Below are 18456 nucleotides of genomic sequence, written 5' to 3'. Positions count from 1 at the left end.
CACTTAATGTTATTCAAAATTACTATTCAGCATATAATAGATTCATTAATTCTCAATATTTTAACGGTCATATGAAATGAATTCTAAAAGTACAAAAGTTCTAAGTATCTATATGATAGATACTTCTAAACAAATGAACTTCTCAATTTTTCTGTCTTATTAGGATTACATACAATATATTTTATGTAAACAACTTTAGTTCTAAAAAAATATATATATTTTATATTTGTATTAAAAACCGCGATTTACTTCACTGTTTATATTTTATACATCGTTATCAAATTTATGTAATAACTGGTTGTGATATTGCAACATCTCGGTGCCGGTGTAGTTGTAAGCCAGATAGTCTTTGACTGGTACGTACTTAGCACCGCCGAACCAGTCAACCATTGCAATTTGCGCTATCTTCATTTTAGCGATGAACCAGTCGTGATCTGTAAAAAAAATAAAAATAAACTTGAACTTGACACCTTTTATGCTTTATCGTATCACAATTAAAAAAAATACAAATTATTATCTTTTGTTCGAAATAACAATGATATATCTTTAACTATACTATTTACTGGAGTTTTTGAAAGGTTATGAAACATATACATTTTATTTTTTTGCTCATAGTTTAAGAGATATTCTACAAGCAATGACAGAATTACAAATTATCCAAGTATAGGCAAGTATATAAAAAAATGAAAGTCTATTCCAACCACAAGAGAAATAAACACAAGACAACATTGACATCGAATTCGCGTCATATCATTACCGTCTTTACACCGGAATGCGTAAGACGGTCTGTAGGTCGAAAGCTTAAATAATCTCTAATATTCATTACGGATTGGTGGCATTTTTTCGTTTGAATGAAGAAGAAGCTGTTATAGGAAGTAAAATTAAATAAGAAGTCAGAACCCGTTTGAAATGCATACAGCACAATATAGCTGAGCTATTATCGAATTACATGAAATACGTAAATCTAATGTTTGTTTCTCTTTATTCCTTCTTCGAATGGAACCTACTTACATAATTACCACTTGGGTGATTGTGACTAAGGAATCCCTAGATCCCGATTCTAGAAGGAGCCAAACGCTGCCCTTGGATTAACCTTGGGGTTAATCCAAGGGCAGCGTTTGGGTAACTTGCTTGCATAAAAAACGTAGGTAGTCGTTACTGGTAAGTATACTACCCATATGTCATTGCAAATTACCGATTTAGCATAGATGTATACGTAGCATATATTTTCACTGCTGACGCAGCGTTGAAAAATGTATGTGATTAAACGTTTTTTTTAAAACTAGACCTACATTTTTAACTATTTAATTAAACAAGACTATTCACAAGACACAAATATGGTTTATATAATAAATAAATGGTTAAATACAATATTTATTGAGTGTACTTGCATGAGATTAAAGCTCATTTTATTTTCTTGCTATATTGCAAATCTAACCAAGGCCTTACCTGATTACCCCCAGAATATTATGTTTTTGAACATTAAACTTCTGGCCGCAATCCAACAATACAATTTGGTAAGAACTTAATACATAATACAAATAACATAGTGTTGAAAAATACGGACATAATGAATATAATTATTGTTTTAGTAACAAGTGCAAAAAATATACAAATGATACTTCAAGTAGTTTATAGTTTTTGACCTTGAAAGTTTTATAGGAAGAGACTAAGGAAAAAGTTGTAAGTATTTTAAATTCATGGCAATCAACTAATATATTTATCCGCATAATATATTTAAATCTATTTTGTGTGAAATATATAATATGAGTACCTTCATCATAATACACTAAAAACTACATAAATAGATACTGGCAAGATTCATATGCTAGTTACCGCCCTTAGCTGTCCGCGTGATTCAGTTGTTAGGGACCGATATTTATTCATTTTCTGTACCCTTGATCTATGGAGTACCTAGTTAGACTAACTAAGGGTACCTACCAAACTCGCTATCGCATTGATAGGTACCTTTTTTAGTTTAAGATACAATGCCGGTAACCGCGATAGAAAAGCTGCGCTACGGCTTAGACTGATATAATATATATAGGTAATTTTTACTGGTCTGAGTGTTAAGGCTGTCTAATATTTTATAAAAAAAATATTAATATTTTTTTTTGTAACAGGTTACCGTCTCATTTAAATTAGGGTCCTAGACATGTAATTTAATAATAAATACCCTATATATTGTACGTTCTTAATTTTAATATGTTTAATATTTTGGTTTTCGTTTATTAATCATCACAACATACACCAATAAACATGAACCTACATAGCTATTTGTTGGCTAAATAATGCAAATTCATGATTATCGTTTAATGCTTTATATTTTAGACAGTATTTTAATGTAGGCAATATATTGACACAGTAAAAAGTATGCATAAATATATAAAATAGAAAACTTCAATCATTTAATAATGCAAATATAAATAAACACGATTATTAAGCCATATTTGTATTACTCATGTAATTACTTATCACACAAGACAATGTTGACTAGTGAACACACAATAAAACATTTATACCTCTTTGTTTTATCCGTACTTACAATTTGTTACATATTAGCAGTTTAACACTTCGGGAATTGCGATTTTTGGGTATAAAAGTGAACTGTAATGTACAAACTTAAAGTCCAAAATAGAATGAGTTGACCTTTATAAAGTATATTCAGCTACTCAAGGTATTCGAGTCATGGGTATCGGGAAACGTGAATAACGGAAGTAAAATAAAGTATGTTCTATATTATCAGTTGATACACACCAGCTGGGAAGTTTGCCATCGCCGGATGTCTCTCGAACAAAGCGGCCTTTGCGAATTGGTACTCATTAGTGTTCTCTTTGATCTGGAAAGGAAAATGTACAATACAAATACTCTTTATTTTAATACTACAAAATTTAATTTGCATTGAACAGGATAATAATAATAAAAACGATCTCTCAAGTGGTAAATAATAGGTGTAGAAATGACACAATTAATTAATTAGATTCATAAGTGTTTATAAAAGTCTATCAGAATATATTTTCTATAGATGATTGCGCGTTCAAAGCTAGGCAAGCACCGCTGAATTTTCATGTGCTTAATTTGTCTTTGTAATTAATCTCGTGCTCGGCGGTGAAGGAAAACATTGTGAAGAAAGCTGCATGTGTCTAATTTTAATGAAATTCTGCCACATGCTGCTGCCACCAAACCGCATTGGAGCAGCGTCATGTAATAAACTTCAAACCTTTCCTCAAAAAGTGGGAGGGGGTCTTAGCCCAGGAGTGAGTAGTTTACAGGCTGTACTAGTACTACTGCATAAAAAATATCACCTTTCATAATACCCACTATTGAAAATGTACTTAAACTTTGTCAAATTTATAATAATAGGCATTACAATAAATTTATCTATTGTTATTATTAAGATAACGGAGACGTGAGACATTTAACGTAATGGTAATCTTATAATGTCAATAATTACAGAGATAAGTCGAGCGCAATTTTTTTTAAAGTGATTTTTTTTTAAATTCTCATATTTAAAGTGATTTATTTTATTTAATATCATATAAATATATCTTTAACCTCTATGAAAAAAGTAATTGCTGCTGTTTCTTCGTTTCTTATATAGGTTAATCAGTGTGATTTCTTGTTTAAGACAGAATTTTGAAGTAGTTACGGGTAGTAGTCTTTGTCGTAATATATTTAACATGCTGATAAACTAATATTGTATTAAGTATAACTGGAGAGCTTTGCAAACATTCGTAAGTTAAACATACCATTCTAAAGTGATATCGAGTCTTGACTTTGTATATGAAGCGTTGACACAAAACAAAAGTATACTACTTGTATATCATATGTATTAATAAAATAAAGTCCACCCGCCCGCCGTGTACGCGATAAACTCAAAAAGTACCGAACTGAGTTTTATATGGTTTTAACGAATGGAAGAATTAATTCATGGTATATTTAAAAGTGTATAATTAATTATTATTTTTGTAAATTGGCTGATGCGTGATGATGATGATTGTGGAAGTAAGACCAATGGAGATATATATTATTATTTATTTAAACGTTTTATTATACCCGTGCGAAGTCGGGTCTGGACACTAATTTATTGGTAGATTATCATTTGTTTTGGTAAACTAGAAAAACAGATTATTCTTATCGTTTTTTCACGTTCACCGTGTTATCGTATATTGCTCGTTATAAATTGGTAAATACAATGAATTATCCGACTAATTTTAGTATGAGGTGCGTTTGCAGTGTGATTTTTGACGAAATATAGAGGAGCACTTCTCAAACCGTGGATATTACGTATATTATGCTAAATCTTTTTTTTTTTGAAGTGTTACAAACATACACAGGGTAAATGCAAACTGAGGATTGTCACATAGAAACTCATTAAAATCATTTTATTATTAGAGTATCATATTCTCACCTTCTTCATCTTCCCGGAAAGCATTAGTCTTGTACATCTAGGATCTTCTGGGTCATACTTTTGGTTCTCGCAATATCTCGTCTGCTCCAACGACACTAATATCGTGGCGCGAGTATTTTTCTGCAAATATTATTTTAATTTGAAAACAATATAAAAATAATAATTGGCTTTTGAAGTAAGACTATTACGGTTTAAATATATATAACTTTTAACAAATTAAATTACGTTCAAAAAAATATCAAACGAGTATTTTATTATTATTGTGATTATTAAAGCTATATTTTTCGTAAGGTTTAATGTTAAATGTGAAAAAAGTTAAATTCTAATTTCGATAATTTGTACGTTAGTGAGTTTGTATTATTGTACCGATAAATCTCGCGCTGTGAAATCCAAAGGTGACATATAAAAGTATGGTATCCCAGTTGAATTAGCCATCGACCCGTCTACAACGGATTTTACGTTTGAAAATGGAAATCCTTCGATGGCGGGTAAAGTTGAAATAGTTGCTATGGATGCCCAATCTGTAGAACAAAAAGAAAAGATTTTTCATCAGACCAATTGAATGATATGTTGCCATTTTATACAGACCGTGAAACGGTCACGGTTTTGCGTAAATTTATTATAAAATAAATTACATAGGATTTTTCCATTCTTTAACCAGTTTTCGCTAATCAAGTTATCTTTCAGCCTGAAACAAATCCACCAATATTTTAAAGTGCTTAATTTTTGTTTATTTAATATAGTAGTTGGTAGTGAAGGAAATTATAGTGAGGTAACCTGCATGGGTCGACTATAATTCTGCTACACGTAAATCCAACAAGAATTAGAACTTACGATAGAATAGGTAGGTAGAATACGTTCGTCTCGACTCGTCAAGCGTCTCCTTAACAGAGAGGGACAGAGGCTTTCTCTTTCGCTTTGCCTATACTTTACTATCAAAATACAATATTTAAGATCATATAAAAATAATATTTATTAATACTAAGCTATTATCGAGTTAATTACTAAAGTATCAAGGATGTTACGTTCGTTGTTAACCTTTATTCCTCGACCTTATTGCCGGAATTGATATTTTCCATATGCAATAGAAAACTATTCTTCAAGTAAATAAAGCTTTAGCCTAATCATGTGCGAACAAAAATACTAAAATAATATGTGGGTGCGTTTTAAAAATGTCATCGAAGTTTAAGTAAATTAGCTCAAAGACAGTGAGAGAGTCTGATAGTCCGAAATATATCAATGTTCTAATAGTTCTGGGAAGGTTTGGAGGTTGTTCCACATCGCTCCATAATGAGTTGGTGGGTACACATGATTTGTTCGCAGTCGTTTCCTTCAACTCCGAGCACGCGGTGAATTATTATCACATGAAAATTCAGTTGCGCTTGTCATGGTTTGAACCCAACATTTTCGGTTAATATTCACGTCTTCTAGACAATGGGCTATTTCATCTCATAATTGTTCTAACTGTATATAAGATGGCACGGACAATAAATAAAGCTATTATTCACTGTTTAATTTATACTTTTTACATTCTGTAAATAGAATGATTAATGCCTTTTTACACGTGAGACTTAATTTTCCAAGGTAGTGTATTAAACTCTTATTAATTGTTCAGTAAAGTAACAGACGTAAGTGTTTATATGTGTATTTATTTTAAAATATCGTAAATTATCTATAATTAATTTAATCAATAATTCATAATGAATGAAGTATTTTAACAATGAATAAATGTATACTAAAATTATTTAAATACCTTACTATTATGGTGCCCAAAATGGGTAAGGAAACAGAATTAATAACAATATATTTTAAAATTCTGATATCCATAATCTAAACTAATCCATTAAACTATTTACATTTAAAAAAATAAATAAAAAATTCTTACCACAGTTATGTAAAACATATCTCGCCATAGCTACCAGCTTAGTATGATCTGGCGGGCTCGGCCCTTTGTGATGAGATTTTCGGGTCCCTATTTCATTTCCGTCATCTTTGTGAACCCACTCATTCCGTTGTTTCTCTTGATAATATTTAGTTTCACCGTATATACAAATAACACTTAAACATATAAATAATTGCTTCCACATGGTTTTGGATCTAGGAAAAAATATATAGGTACATAATTATTTAAGCATTAATAATTATTTAATTAGTTTTTTATGGCAATCGTGTTGATAGTTCATTATTATTTTTTCTTTACGTGTGCAAAAGCTATTTATAGATTTGTTTCAATTTATGTTAAAAATTTAGGTAGCTTATGTGCTATTTAACACTTCAATTTATTTTTATAGAATAAATCAATTACAATAGCGTGACTAGTAAAATATAAAGCATGTACATCATATTATTTCGTTATTCAGACAATTTATTTTATATTAAATTACTTATAATAAAAAGCCACTTACATTTTAATAATGAATAAAAAAATTACTGTCCAGATATTTTTAGTAAGAATTCACAAAACGCGCTCCACTCTCACGCAAAACGGAAATGCGCGAGCGCGCCAAACTGCTAAATGACGCAGTAGTAATTTAAAAGTTGTGAGCTTCAGCTGATCAACATCGACAATAATGCTCAGTTCTATTATTAAATATCATGACATATAGCAAAGTTGCCATAATAATAAAACTTTTAATGTTGCCATATAACAATATATTGTCTATGTTTGATTTAAGCAATACTGACAAATCGAAGATGTATAAATATTTTTAATTAATTTCAATTTACTGTCTCATTTCTATAACTCATGCGGATTATGCAAAATTAAATAATATTATGTAATTATTTTGTCATACGTGAGGTACAAGTTGAATCAAGTAACAAAAATCAGTTATTAATTTAAAAGTTTATTATCATTACATTGTCAAAATATATTTCTCAGTAAATTACATGAGCATAAAGGAGTACGAGATGCGGAGTACTAGCGCTGTTGAGTACTTTTTGCGATTTGTTCCTTGAGCATGAGAATACTGGCACGCTGCTCTGGTGGCAGTAGTGCGATTTGTTCATCAGATAATTGCAATACTTGCATGATCAGTGCAGCCTGTAAATTTAAAAAAAAAACACAAAATAATATTTTTCTATTTCCTGTTTACAAATAGTTAACATGACTGTTTTAATTAATTTCATTATTTCAAGTAACTATCTCTTTCTTAAACTTACTTTTTCTTGATCCGAGGCCCCAGATGGTATTCCTTGAATGGTCCTGGCTTGAGCCATGCTTGGCATACCGGGTGGCATTTGTTCTAAATAAAATAAAAAAGATATTTTTATCGTACAATAATAAATATTTCTATGGCTTTTTATACAATTACGATGTCTTAGACGACAATGACCCAAAAATTTAAGTTTTAACTTTTCAGAAAAGTTATTAATGTATAGTTTTAATGCTGTTGATCTTTTGTAGAGTCTCGATTGATATAAAAAGAATGTATAGAAATTATAATTTTTTGTTAATAAAATTCAATGATATTGAAAAAACATGACAGTATAGAACTCACGTTGTGGCATCTTAGATTGTGTGCGTGGATCGTTAGGACGCACACGCGGGTCAGAATTAAATGGTTGCATATTGGCGAGACGAGGATCACGTGGAAATGAGCTGGTAAAATAAAAATAAATTAAAAGAATTGTTTAGTAAAACACAGAGCTAAAACTTAAATAAAAACGACAATACATGACAGACAGATATATTCGAAAAGAATAACAGAATGACATGCAATGGAAGTTCATAATATCTGTATCAAGGCGTAAGACATTTTACTGTTAATTTAAGATAAGTCTAAAAGATCTTTTCTTATACAAGAAAGTAAAAGATAAGAATTCAAAAGTATTTTTTTTAGAATTTTACTAAAGCCCAAACAAAGTAAGATTTTCACATTATGATCATTCTAACAAAACATCTTTTAAAATAATACTAATACATCAATTATAAATAAACATCTAGAAGCACATGAAACCCATGAATAATATGCAAATATAAAAGAAAAGCAATAAAAATTATTCATATTAAATTGAATGTTAACTTATTTTAAATATCTAAATTAATTTGACAGGACAAAAAATTTATTATATGTTCATTTTAAGAAGGTAAACAAGCAAATGGGCCACATAATGGTCATATTGCTCTACAAATACTGGCCCTTTAACAAGTACAAAAAAGATTTCACACCACAATGCACACCAACCACGAGATCTAAGTTGTTATGTCCCTTGTGCCTGTTTTTACATTGACTCACACATCCTTTAAACTAGAATATAGCCATTAAAAAATAACATGTAAAATTAGTTATACCGATAGTAAACATCGCTTAAAATAATAACAAGTCTTTTATTCCTGTCAAATAATGTAAATCATGATGTACAACCAAATCAACACCCATAAACATTAAAACTATTTCGGCTTATGTTTAAATCAAATAATATTCCACACAATGAAACAACATGAGATTTAAAAAATACGACTTACTTCTCTTGTACCTCCGTTGTTTGGGCAGGTCTTCAAAATTTAAATGACAAAAAATCATTTGATGAATCATAAAATATGATGTCGTTTTAATAAACGAGCTTTATTTATTTTATTTAAGAATTATATGAATTGTAAAACAATAACATGGCAGTGTTACTATTACTGTTTGATTGAATCGTTTGCCTATCTGGCTGACTTAAAGCTCATTTGATTGCGACTAACACCTTATCAAAGACAAAATGCTAAGAGGAATTACAAAAAAAAAATATTCACTATATAATTGGCACCCTTGATGATTTTGTATTTTTTAATACTGAACACCATGTTTTTTGTTGTGTGTATTTTATCTATGTAAGCAATTGTAAATGTAATAAAAAATAAATGGGGATCATTTTAATATGTGTATATTAAGCTTCAACATGTTCTTCGGAGGTAAGAAAAAAATTGGGACAATTTCGATCACAGACGATATCATAAAATTATAATACTAATAAGTGTCTTAAGTCGCAACCGATTTCAATTTTTTTAAATTAAATGTCGTTAGATTTTGGTTAGTTTGCACATTATTATACATCAATTATAAATTGCAAGCGATCAATTTAACAATAATGTAATAATGAGGTACGTACGTATCCTGCGCGGGGGGGTGGGACGCGGGCGGCGGGACGGGGTGCGGCATGGGCGGCAAGCTGCGCATGTCTTGGTCCAACAGGGGAGCTGGCGCACGCGTACTGCGCAGATCCACGTCCATGCCGCCCATTGATTGCATCTGCATCGGTGGACGAGCTAAGTAATATAAAGATTAAAATATCAGGTATCCTGAAAGAACGCCTTGACTCTTGACCACATAAACACATGACGACGATGTCGTCCTGACCGATTTCAGCAACGGCGGCCAACCTCAAAGGAGAACAGCCAATTACGCAGGATATATACTATAGTGCACAAATGTGTGTACACTCTCATAATCCGATGGGATTCGGATCCGTGCTTTCCGATGCATTTTTACTGAGAAATGACATAGAAAAACGCTCAAAAGGCTCGGCTGGAACCAGTCTAGTCACAGGGCACTCCGCATAAACATACGTCGTGGTTATAGCTATTATTATCTTGCAATGTACAATATAATATTGGTTTTAGTTTGTAAAATATTTTAATTGGACCAAACTTAATATCCAACACTAGAAATATTTGTAATTAATAATTACAGAACCGCATCCCAGCAAAATTATTATTATTGATAGCAAAAACGACCGGTTAAGTTTAGAAAGGGTTTTTTGTGATAAGATATGAATAAAAAGTATATTTTGTTTGAACATGCTAATCTCACGGCCTACCTATTTTGCATTAGATTCCTTTTAAGTGGTATAGCTACAGCATATAAAGTTTCTACACTATGCCCTAAAGAGCGAAAAAATAACTATAATTGTCAACTAACAACTAACTAAACTTATCTTACACGGAAATAGACACTTTTTTGCATAACCACTGCATTGCATAAATGTGCTTATTAATATTATGAACTTAATATAATAGGCTAGTTGACAAAATTTGGAAATTAGTTTAAAACTATAGCTTAGCATCTATTTCACCCCAAAAATATACTATTTTAAGAAAAATAGGTTTTTTATGTTAGTATTTTGAGTTTTTAGAAATGAACTTGAAATTGACCGCGAAAAAGGCCAAGACTGTCATGGCGTCTTGAATGACGTCACACCTCGCGAAACAGCCGTGTTTGTGTATGACAGTCAATTGTGTTTTTTAATAAATAATGAATTCCTCGTATTATAAATACTGTATGGTGCCCCAATGTGAAAGTACAACGATAAAAACGCCAGACAAATTATTCATATACGTACCAAACAATAAATAAATACGAATTAAGTGGTTAAAAATGGCATGGAGGCAAGATGCTCTTATTTTGTCAACTACTAATTCCACAATTTATTTCTGTGAAGATCATTTCGATGTAAGTATTAAATACAACTTGATATATCTATTTATAAATGTATAGTAAAAGAAATGAATTTAGCAAATATAATATATCACACATAACCTATAAAATGTTAGGACTAGAATAGGATTTTATGATTTGTTTGAGTTAAAATATTATTTTCGTTTTATAAAATGTAATAATTCAAACTCTTCTTATTTTTTTAGTTGCCAAATGATATGACTAATTAAACAGAGTATCATATTATGGGTAAAGACACAAGTGCGCATGAAACCAGGTTGTATACCAACGAAGTTCGAATGCCAAGAAGATATATGTTGAAAAAACAAAGTTTGTCAATAATCGCAGAGTGTTTGAAAGATCCAGAACCAAGTAGTACCCCCAGTTTATCTGCCATAATGATAATTGATAGCAACAACGTAGTGTTCCGCGCTTGTTTCGCGAGGTGTGACGTCACGCAACTCTGATTGGTGTTTAATGTCACGTGATTAAATGCCTCATTTTGTCGATTTTATTTTCCAAAAATATAATTAATCTTTTATTATTTTTGTAGAAAAGTTGTTTTTTTATTTACTAATTATCATGGTTAATCATTAGAAACTCAAAGCCATCCGATTTATTATTAGTGGAAACAAGCCTATTAAATATTTAAAAGAAACAACTGCTTTCACTATCATTTTTAAATTAGTGGACTGCATATTTTCTTTAAACGTAAAACATTTATACTAATAAATTAAAATAAATAATAATAAATTTAACTTACGGACATATTGATTCTGAGGCGGTGGAGGATTATTTAACAATGGTGGTTGTTGTGCTGAAATAAAATAAGTTTTAATATAATTAATAACACTCGATAATACTCTTTTTTTACTTAATAAAAGTAATACAATAATGTAGTAAAAAAGTTTACCCTGTGATTGACTGGTAGGCATATAAGTAGTGGTTGGAGGCTTATCACCTGGTTGCAAAACAGGTGGCACTGGATTACTTGGATGGAGCATGCTCTAAAAAAAACACCATATTTATTTATTACTATTTAATAAAAATAGATTGTAAGAATTAAATATTATATAACATTGACATTAACATTTCATTAAATAACATTGAACATATCATAATTGTACTACAGTAATATTATAGTGTTTTGTGTATGTGTGTTTGATGCATGGTTTCCACTAATACAGAGATTGCAATGAAGAGGCCATTGAATACCCATACCAATAAAAACATTATTTCCAAGAAGATTTAGTAGAACACACTTTGCATAAACAAATAGATAAGGGGGAAGGGGACAAGTCATCAATGCATATGTTTGTCCTACTACAAGTATCAAATAGGCTTATGAATAGATAGACAATTTATGGGCTAGGTAGTAAAATCTACATTTTATTCCATAAAAATAGAGTCTAAAGCTAAGAAAAATTGTAATAACTAAGATAACTAAAGGTTAATTATTTTATTTAGGTCACATTTATGCTTGTATAATATAAGTGAGCATGGTGATTATCAAATAGGCAGTAGATGTTACTTACAACTGCTGTTGCGGGATCAACAATCCTCATTATTACTTGAGCTTGCAATAATGCATAGGCTAGTTGTGGGTTTTGTAACAGCATATTCCTCGCTTCAGTTGGGTTATTCTAGAAACATCAAATTACAATAGAAGATTAAAATCATTAGTTATTTATATAATAATAAATTCATAAAATTAATAATTTATGGTAAATAAATTATATCATATCAAATAAAATAAAAATTTCTTCTAGGGTTCTTATTGAACTAAAAAACTTTTAAGCTGAAAATTCACCTGAATACACAGTTTCATTTGCTTCATAAGCTCAAACATTTGCTCAGGAGGTAATGTAGCGACTGCTTTACTAATGGCTTCTGGAGCTTTATCTGGGTCAACAGGATCACCATATGGATTTTCAATCTATAAAAATATTATTTAACACTCATTAAAAGTATCCAGATATATCTAGGTAATCAATTAATACTTAGCCTATGCCAACCGCAGTAGAAATAAAGACAAATTAACAACTTTGACTTTGTATTGATACAATATAATTAGTTAAGAGTTAAAATAAAATAATATTGAGTTATTGTGTATGTATTCAGTTATTATGTATAATGTAACAAAGCTAGTAGCATTTGATAGACTTTTTACCTATACAAGTTTATACCTCATTTTTACATTTAGGTACATTTACTACTAAGGAGATGAAATAATTAAGAGAAATGTTAATATGACCTGAGGTCCTTGCATTAATGCTTGCATTTCCATTCTCGATTTCTCCGTACAAGCATTATCAACTCGAAGTGAACGACCACCAATTTCATATCCATTAAGATTTCTCATAGCGCTAAGAGCTGTTTCCTGATCCTTATATTCACAAAATCCATAACCTTTCGGCTTGCCTGTCTCACGATCAAATACTAGTTTAAACGATAAAACAGGACCGACTTCACTAAATATATCTTTTAATTTCTCCTCCGTAGCTTCGTAAGGAATATTACCCACTGAAAATAACATACATTATTATACAGCTTCTAAATAAATACTAGTACAATACAACACATTAATTGCTACTTTACCAAAAACCGATCTCATGGACTTGTCCATAATACTCTGCTCTTCTTTCTCTTTACTTTTATCCATTTTTAATTACAATAATTTGCCTTGTTATAAATAAAACAGTACGCTAAACAATTCTTGTCGAGAGTAGCTTCAGGCTTGAAAATTAAAGTATCCTAAAGTTTTGACTTTGGCACTTGACATTTTAATGTTTATTTTTTATTATTACACCTCTTTCAAAAAGCTAAGGTACTATATATTACAGCCTTACCGACGTTTCATATAAATAATAGAAATTCAACATAATATTTTAAGTACATTTGATATAACAAATACCAGTTTCTATGATCTTAATTAGCTTCTGGCTTAATATCTGCCATATTACAAAACTTTCATCAGACAATTATTTTATATGATAAAAGTATAAAGTTCTTATAAAGTTTACATAAGATATCGATATTAATATTATAAATGTTAAAGTCGTTCTGTCTATCTACTTGTCAGGTGCAATTCCACATCCAAATCACTGAACCGAATTTGATGAAATTGTGTATGAAGCAAGCATAAACTCCAAGGAAGGACACAGAATAGTTTTTATGCCTACCACTTGACTACCAATCCCTAAAGTGCGAGCGAAAAGCCACAGGCGAGAAATATTAAAATAATAAAAATTAAAAATTTAAATTGATAATTACATTAACAATACTTTAACTTGAAATATAATCTTGACAGCAACTAGTAAATTTGGACTCTCTTTTTGATCTACGCATAGTTGCTTGTTCCTTTGCAAATCGATAACGATTTTCTTCAGTCAGTTGCTCTTTGATAAATTCGTATGCAAAGATTCATGGGTGTTCAACTTTGCGTCTTTCGATATTTCCTTTAAAGCTTGTATTGGGTAATTTAACTCGTAGCTATATAACGACTATACATATGTATATAATTTATTTTTTATTCTTGGAAAACGTAACCAATACTTTTCGCGATCGGAGGGTATGAATAATGGCATACTTATTGTTTATATTATGTTTGTAAGAAAAAGATTATTTAAACACTTATATAATCATATTTTTTTAAGATATAAGCACACAAGAAGTAACGGGAAAATAAATGAAATTATTACATCGTGTTTGTATAAGGGCCATAAGAATGACAATTTTTATCTGTGGAAATTTTGCGATGTAAAATCATTAAATGCGTTTTATTGAAGCTTTAACTATTAAATTGAATACATTTTAAATTATTTCAAGTGAACATATTTATAGCAAAGATTTAAAGGCTCTCTGTGATTCCAATTATTTATTTGAATGAAAACTCTTTGTTTAAAATTGTTATTCTGTGAAAGACATTTCTCAAAATAGGTATTGATTGTTTTTCGTAGAAGTTTAGCGATAAAAAAAAATTGTAATGGTTTACTATTAATTAAAATTTTAAATCATACCACTGGAAATTTGTGTAGCAATCAGATACTGTGTAAACTGCGGAATGAATCTTGACAATTCTTCAAGAGAAAACTCGGAATCATTAGATACAGTACCGATTACAGTAAGCCCGAGAGAAAAATATCACGGTATGAGGGAAAAAAAGTTATCTGCGGCTTCTTTAACAAACACAGAGGGAGCACGGCCCAAGGTTGTTACTGTGAAACATCCAGAATCAAACAAACCTAAACCCACAGCACGAAAAAATAAACCAATTCAGGCAGATCTTGATGTTATTAAGGAATTCATTAGATGTCGGGATGAAGGCGTGAAAAGGCTAGATTTGAGCAAATCTTCTATAACATCATTGCCACCAAATGTAAGAGATTTGACACATCTAGTAGAATTTTATTTGTATGGAAATAAGTTAGTGGCCCTTCCAGCAGAGTTTGGTTGTTTAACTAACCTACAGACATTAGCTCTGAATGAAAATTCTCTTACAAGTTTACCAGATTCATTAGCTAATTTGAGATGTCTGAAAGTGTTGGATTTGCGACATAATAAATTGAGTGATATACCTGAAGTTGTTTATAAATTGACATCATTGACTACACTCTTTTTAAGATTCAATAGAATTAGAGTAGTTGGAGATGGTATTGCTAATCTAACAAACCTTACTATGTTGAGTTTAAGAGAAAATAAAATTAAAGAATTGTCTTCAGGAATTGGAAAATTGGTAAACTTGGTTACTTTTGATGTTTCCCATAATCATTTGGAGCATTTACCTCAGGAAATCGGAAACTGTGTTAATCTGTCCACATTAGATCTCCAGCATAATGATTTGTTAGACATTCCTGAGACAATTGGAAATCTTCAAGCATTGAATCGCATTGGTCTGCGATATAACAGGCTCAATGCAATACCTGCTTCACTGAGCAATTGCAAGCACATGGATGAATTTAATGTCGAAGGAAACTCAATATCTCAATTACCTGAAGGTCTTCTATGTAGTTTGACAGAACTCACTAGTTTGACATTATCTCGCAATTCCTTCATGAGTTACCCAAGTGGTGGACCAGCACAGTTCACTAGTGTATCTTCAATAAACCTTGAACACAACCAGATAGACAAAATACCTTATGGGATTTTTTCAAGGGCTAGAAACCTAACTAAATTGAATATGAAAGAGAATTTGCTTTCATCTTTACCACTGGATATTGGGACATGGGTGAATATGGTAGAACTCAATTTAGGTACTAACCAATTGGTTAAACTGCCAGATGATATTCAAAGTTTAGTGAACTTAGAAGTACTAACATTATCAAACAATCTGCTCAAACGCATTCCACCTAGTATTGGGAATTTGAGAAAACTTCGAGTATTGGATTTGGAAGAAAACAAAATTGAAGTGCTACCTAATGAAATTGGATTTCTACAAGAATTAAAGAAGTTAGTAGTGCAGTCTAATCAACTGATATCGCTGCCCCGATCAATTGGTCATTTGGTAAACTTAACATATTTAAGTGTAGGTGAAAATAACTTGCAGTATTTGCCTGAGGAAATTGGCACACTTGAGAATCTGGAGTCATTGTATCTTAATGATAATCCAAATTTGTGCAATCTGCCATTTGAGCTGGCACTGTGTGTTAGCTTGCAGATTATGAGCATTGAAAATTGCCCCTTGACATCACTGCCCCCGGAAGTTGTTTCATCAGGGCCATCTTTGGTAATCCAATACCTTAAATCACAAGGACCCTACAGAGCCATGTGATATGAGGTTGAAGATTATCAACCTGCTTTATCAGGAAATGATAATATTTAAATAAAAACTGATATAATTTTACAAATATTAGATCCTTGAATTCATTTGTATTTGAATTTATAATTTTATTTATTGTTGTACTCAAAACAGTTGTTCAATATAGTTTGACAAATGTTTAATAAATGTAACTTTTATAATAAATGAAACAACTTTCTTTCAGGAAGGTATATATATGTTATAATGAAATCATCCTATTTCATACCATAGCTTAATATTTACTAGAATGATTGATTGCCGATGTTACTGTATATAATGTATATGCACAAGCTGTAGGTTAGTTTATCTATCTACAATCTTCTAAGAAATATTTGCATGTTTGCATTATAAGTTATATCAAATGATGTAAAATAGAAGCCAAATTACAAATGACATACATATGGTATGCTAATTATATTTTCATATGTCTATAATAAGCTTGTTACTTTACGATATTTGTAAAATATCTGATGCTTTGTAATACTGTTTATAATAAATTGTTTAATAATTATAAATGTGTTATAAAAATCTTGTAGTTAAAGGTTTCATGGCTCTCTAATGTGGTCTAACAAAACTCTTTTAAACTAGAATTGTAGGTAATTTGTAATGAACAGTTAAAAAGAAAATAATTGTTATGAACAAATGTTTACTATGTGTTTTCTTAAATATTTTAATAATGTCTGTGAAAAAAAGCAATTGTATTGACTACTCACTAATATGAACCATAATGCCAATGTTTGTAATATCAAGATGAATAGATCTCAAAATGTTGGTCAGTATTCAACATCACTCCTTTAGTATTAATAATAAATTAATTTATACTTTTGATGTACTGTAATATTTATATTACTATAAAATTATGCAATATAATTTTCAAAGTAGTTCTGTTTCAATATCTACTAATGCCTATAGGTGTAATAAATAATAGGCTGTGTAGATTTCTATTTATGATTACTTTTTTAAGTAGGAATAATGTGACATTTAAGTTAGATTTTAGGTATGTGTATTTATGAATGTAGTCCTAAAATATTGCATTTAACTTTTGCTCCTGAAAATATTCATAATTTGACATATAATTGAATGAAACCACCATATTTGTTTATAATTTTCTACTTATCTATACTGTGTTTCAGGTTTTGTGTAAATAATATGAAGAGTTGACATAAGGGGACTAGTCATTTTGGTCACATTAGTTAAGAGTGATGCCTGACTATTATCAAATTATAGGGTACACATTAACATATTGAATATGTCATCACATTTAACATATAATGCCGATTGTCTTCATTATAAAAGGATCACAAAAACATAATACAATGAAATGCTTGTAGCAATGATGACAAATTATGTGAATTGGTACTAGCGTTAACTTTTAAGTTATTTTATTTATTTTACAAGAATGATTATTAATTTCTGTTGGATTATCACATGAAAATTTGTATGAGGAAAGAATTTACAAACAAAAGGGCAATTTATTGAATGAATCTTTCGAATTAGAAAGCTCTATGTGTTATTTGAATACTGTATTTTATTGGTGTAATAAATAGTCTATGTTATAACACTGTTAATGCTAAGGACAAAAACAGTGTAGTGATAAATAAAATATAAAATAGTATTTAAGTCTGCCATTGTGTGAACATTTTCCTTATAAATGTTTTTGTCTGAATGTTAGAAATTTAAATTGGCATTTATTGTTATTTAAATTTAAAATATATAAAGTTTTAAATGTCCACGTAAAAGTCCACAATAATTATACAATTTATGTGTTACTTGGTGTTAAAGCAACAGTTATATCTAAATTCAATGTGTATGACTATAATGTTTTA

The 18456-nt window shown here is 30.2% G+C and overlaps 3 protein-coding genes across 3 annotated transcripts; 1 reads left to right on the top strand and 2 right to left on the bottom strand.

Annotated features, from left to right (window-relative positions):
* Window positions 1-47: 47 nt before the first annotated feature.
* Window positions 48-6976, bottom strand: LOC125067207 (protein CREG1). The gene is made up of 6 exons (XM_047675661.1): window positions 6817-6976; window positions 6297-6508; window positions 4778-4932; window positions 4412-4531; window positions 2758-2839; window positions 48-434 (listed from the first exon to the last, which is right to left on the bottom strand). Exons 2-6 carry the CDS (start codon window positions 6496-6498, stop codon window positions 265-267), a joined length of 729 nt encoding a protein of 242 aa, XP_047531617.1. The 5' UTR covers window positions 6499-6508; window positions 6817-6976; the 3' UTR covers window positions 48-264.
* Window positions 6977-7244: 268 nt separating this feature from the next.
* Window positions 7245-13582, bottom strand: LOC125067206 (cleavage stimulation factor subunit 2 tau variant). The gene is made up of 10 exons (XM_047675660.1): window positions 13432-13582; window positions 13088-13356; window positions 12644-12769; window positions 12369-12476; window positions 11747-11840; window positions 11597-11650; window positions 9509-9665; window positions 7912-8012; window positions 7574-7656; window positions 7245-7454 (listed from the first exon to the last, which is right to left on the bottom strand). Exons 1-10 carry the CDS (start codon window positions 13493-13495, stop codon window positions 7332-7334), a joined length of 1179 nt encoding a protein of 392 aa, XP_047531616.1. The 5' UTR covers window positions 13496-13582; the 3' UTR covers window positions 7245-7331.
* A 1025-nt stretch (window positions 13583-14607) lies between these two features.
* Window positions 14608-18398, top strand: LOC125067205 (leucine-rich repeat protein soc-2 homolog). The gene has a single exon (XM_047675659.1). The coding sequence runs from the start codon at window positions 14897-14899 to the stop codon at window positions 16601-16603; it is 1707 nt and encodes a 568-aa protein (XP_047531615.1). The 5' UTR covers window positions 14608-14896; the 3' UTR covers window positions 16604-18398.
* Window positions 18399-18456: the final 58 nt, after the last annotated feature.

Source organism: Vanessa atalanta, chromosome 11 (genome assembly GCF_905147765.1).
Source record: "Vanessa atalanta chromosome 11, ilVanAtal1.2, whole genome shotgun sequence".
NCBI classification, from domain to species: Eukaryota; Metazoa; Arthropoda; class Insecta; order Lepidoptera; family Nymphalidae; genus Vanessa; species Vanessa atalanta.
The sequence above is the reverse complement of the archived record's forward strand: the minus strand, read 5'-3'. Positions and strand labels throughout refer to the sequence as shown.

Coding starts and splice junctions, on each gene's coding strand:
- LOC125067206 (XM_047675660.1), bottom strand. CDS start 13,495: ATGGATAAAAGTAAAGAGAAAGAAGAGCAGAGTATTATGGACAAGTCC. Junction 9,666..11,596: donor GCCTCAGAATCAATATGTCC/GTAAGTTAAATT, acceptor TATATTACTTAG/CTCGTCCACCGATGCAGATG. Junction 8,013..9,508: donor CACCCCCCCGCGCAGGATAC/GTACGTACCTCA, acceptor TTATTTTACCAG/CTCATTTCCACGTGATCCTC.
- LOC125067205 (XM_047675659.1), top strand. CDS start 14,897: ATGAATCTTGACAATTCTTCAAGAGAAAACTCGGAATCATTAGATACA.
- LOC125067207 (XM_047675661.1), bottom strand. CDS start 6,498: ATGTGGAAGCAATTATTTATATGTTTAAGTGTTATTTGTATATACGGT. Junction 4,532..4,777: donor TCACAGCGCGAGATTTATCG/GTACAATAATAC, acceptor TAATATTTGCAG/AAAAATACTCGCGCCACGAT. Junction 435..2,757: donor GATGGCAAACTTCCCAGCTG/GTGTGTATCAAC, acceptor TTTTTTTTACAG/ATCACGACTGGTTCATCGCT.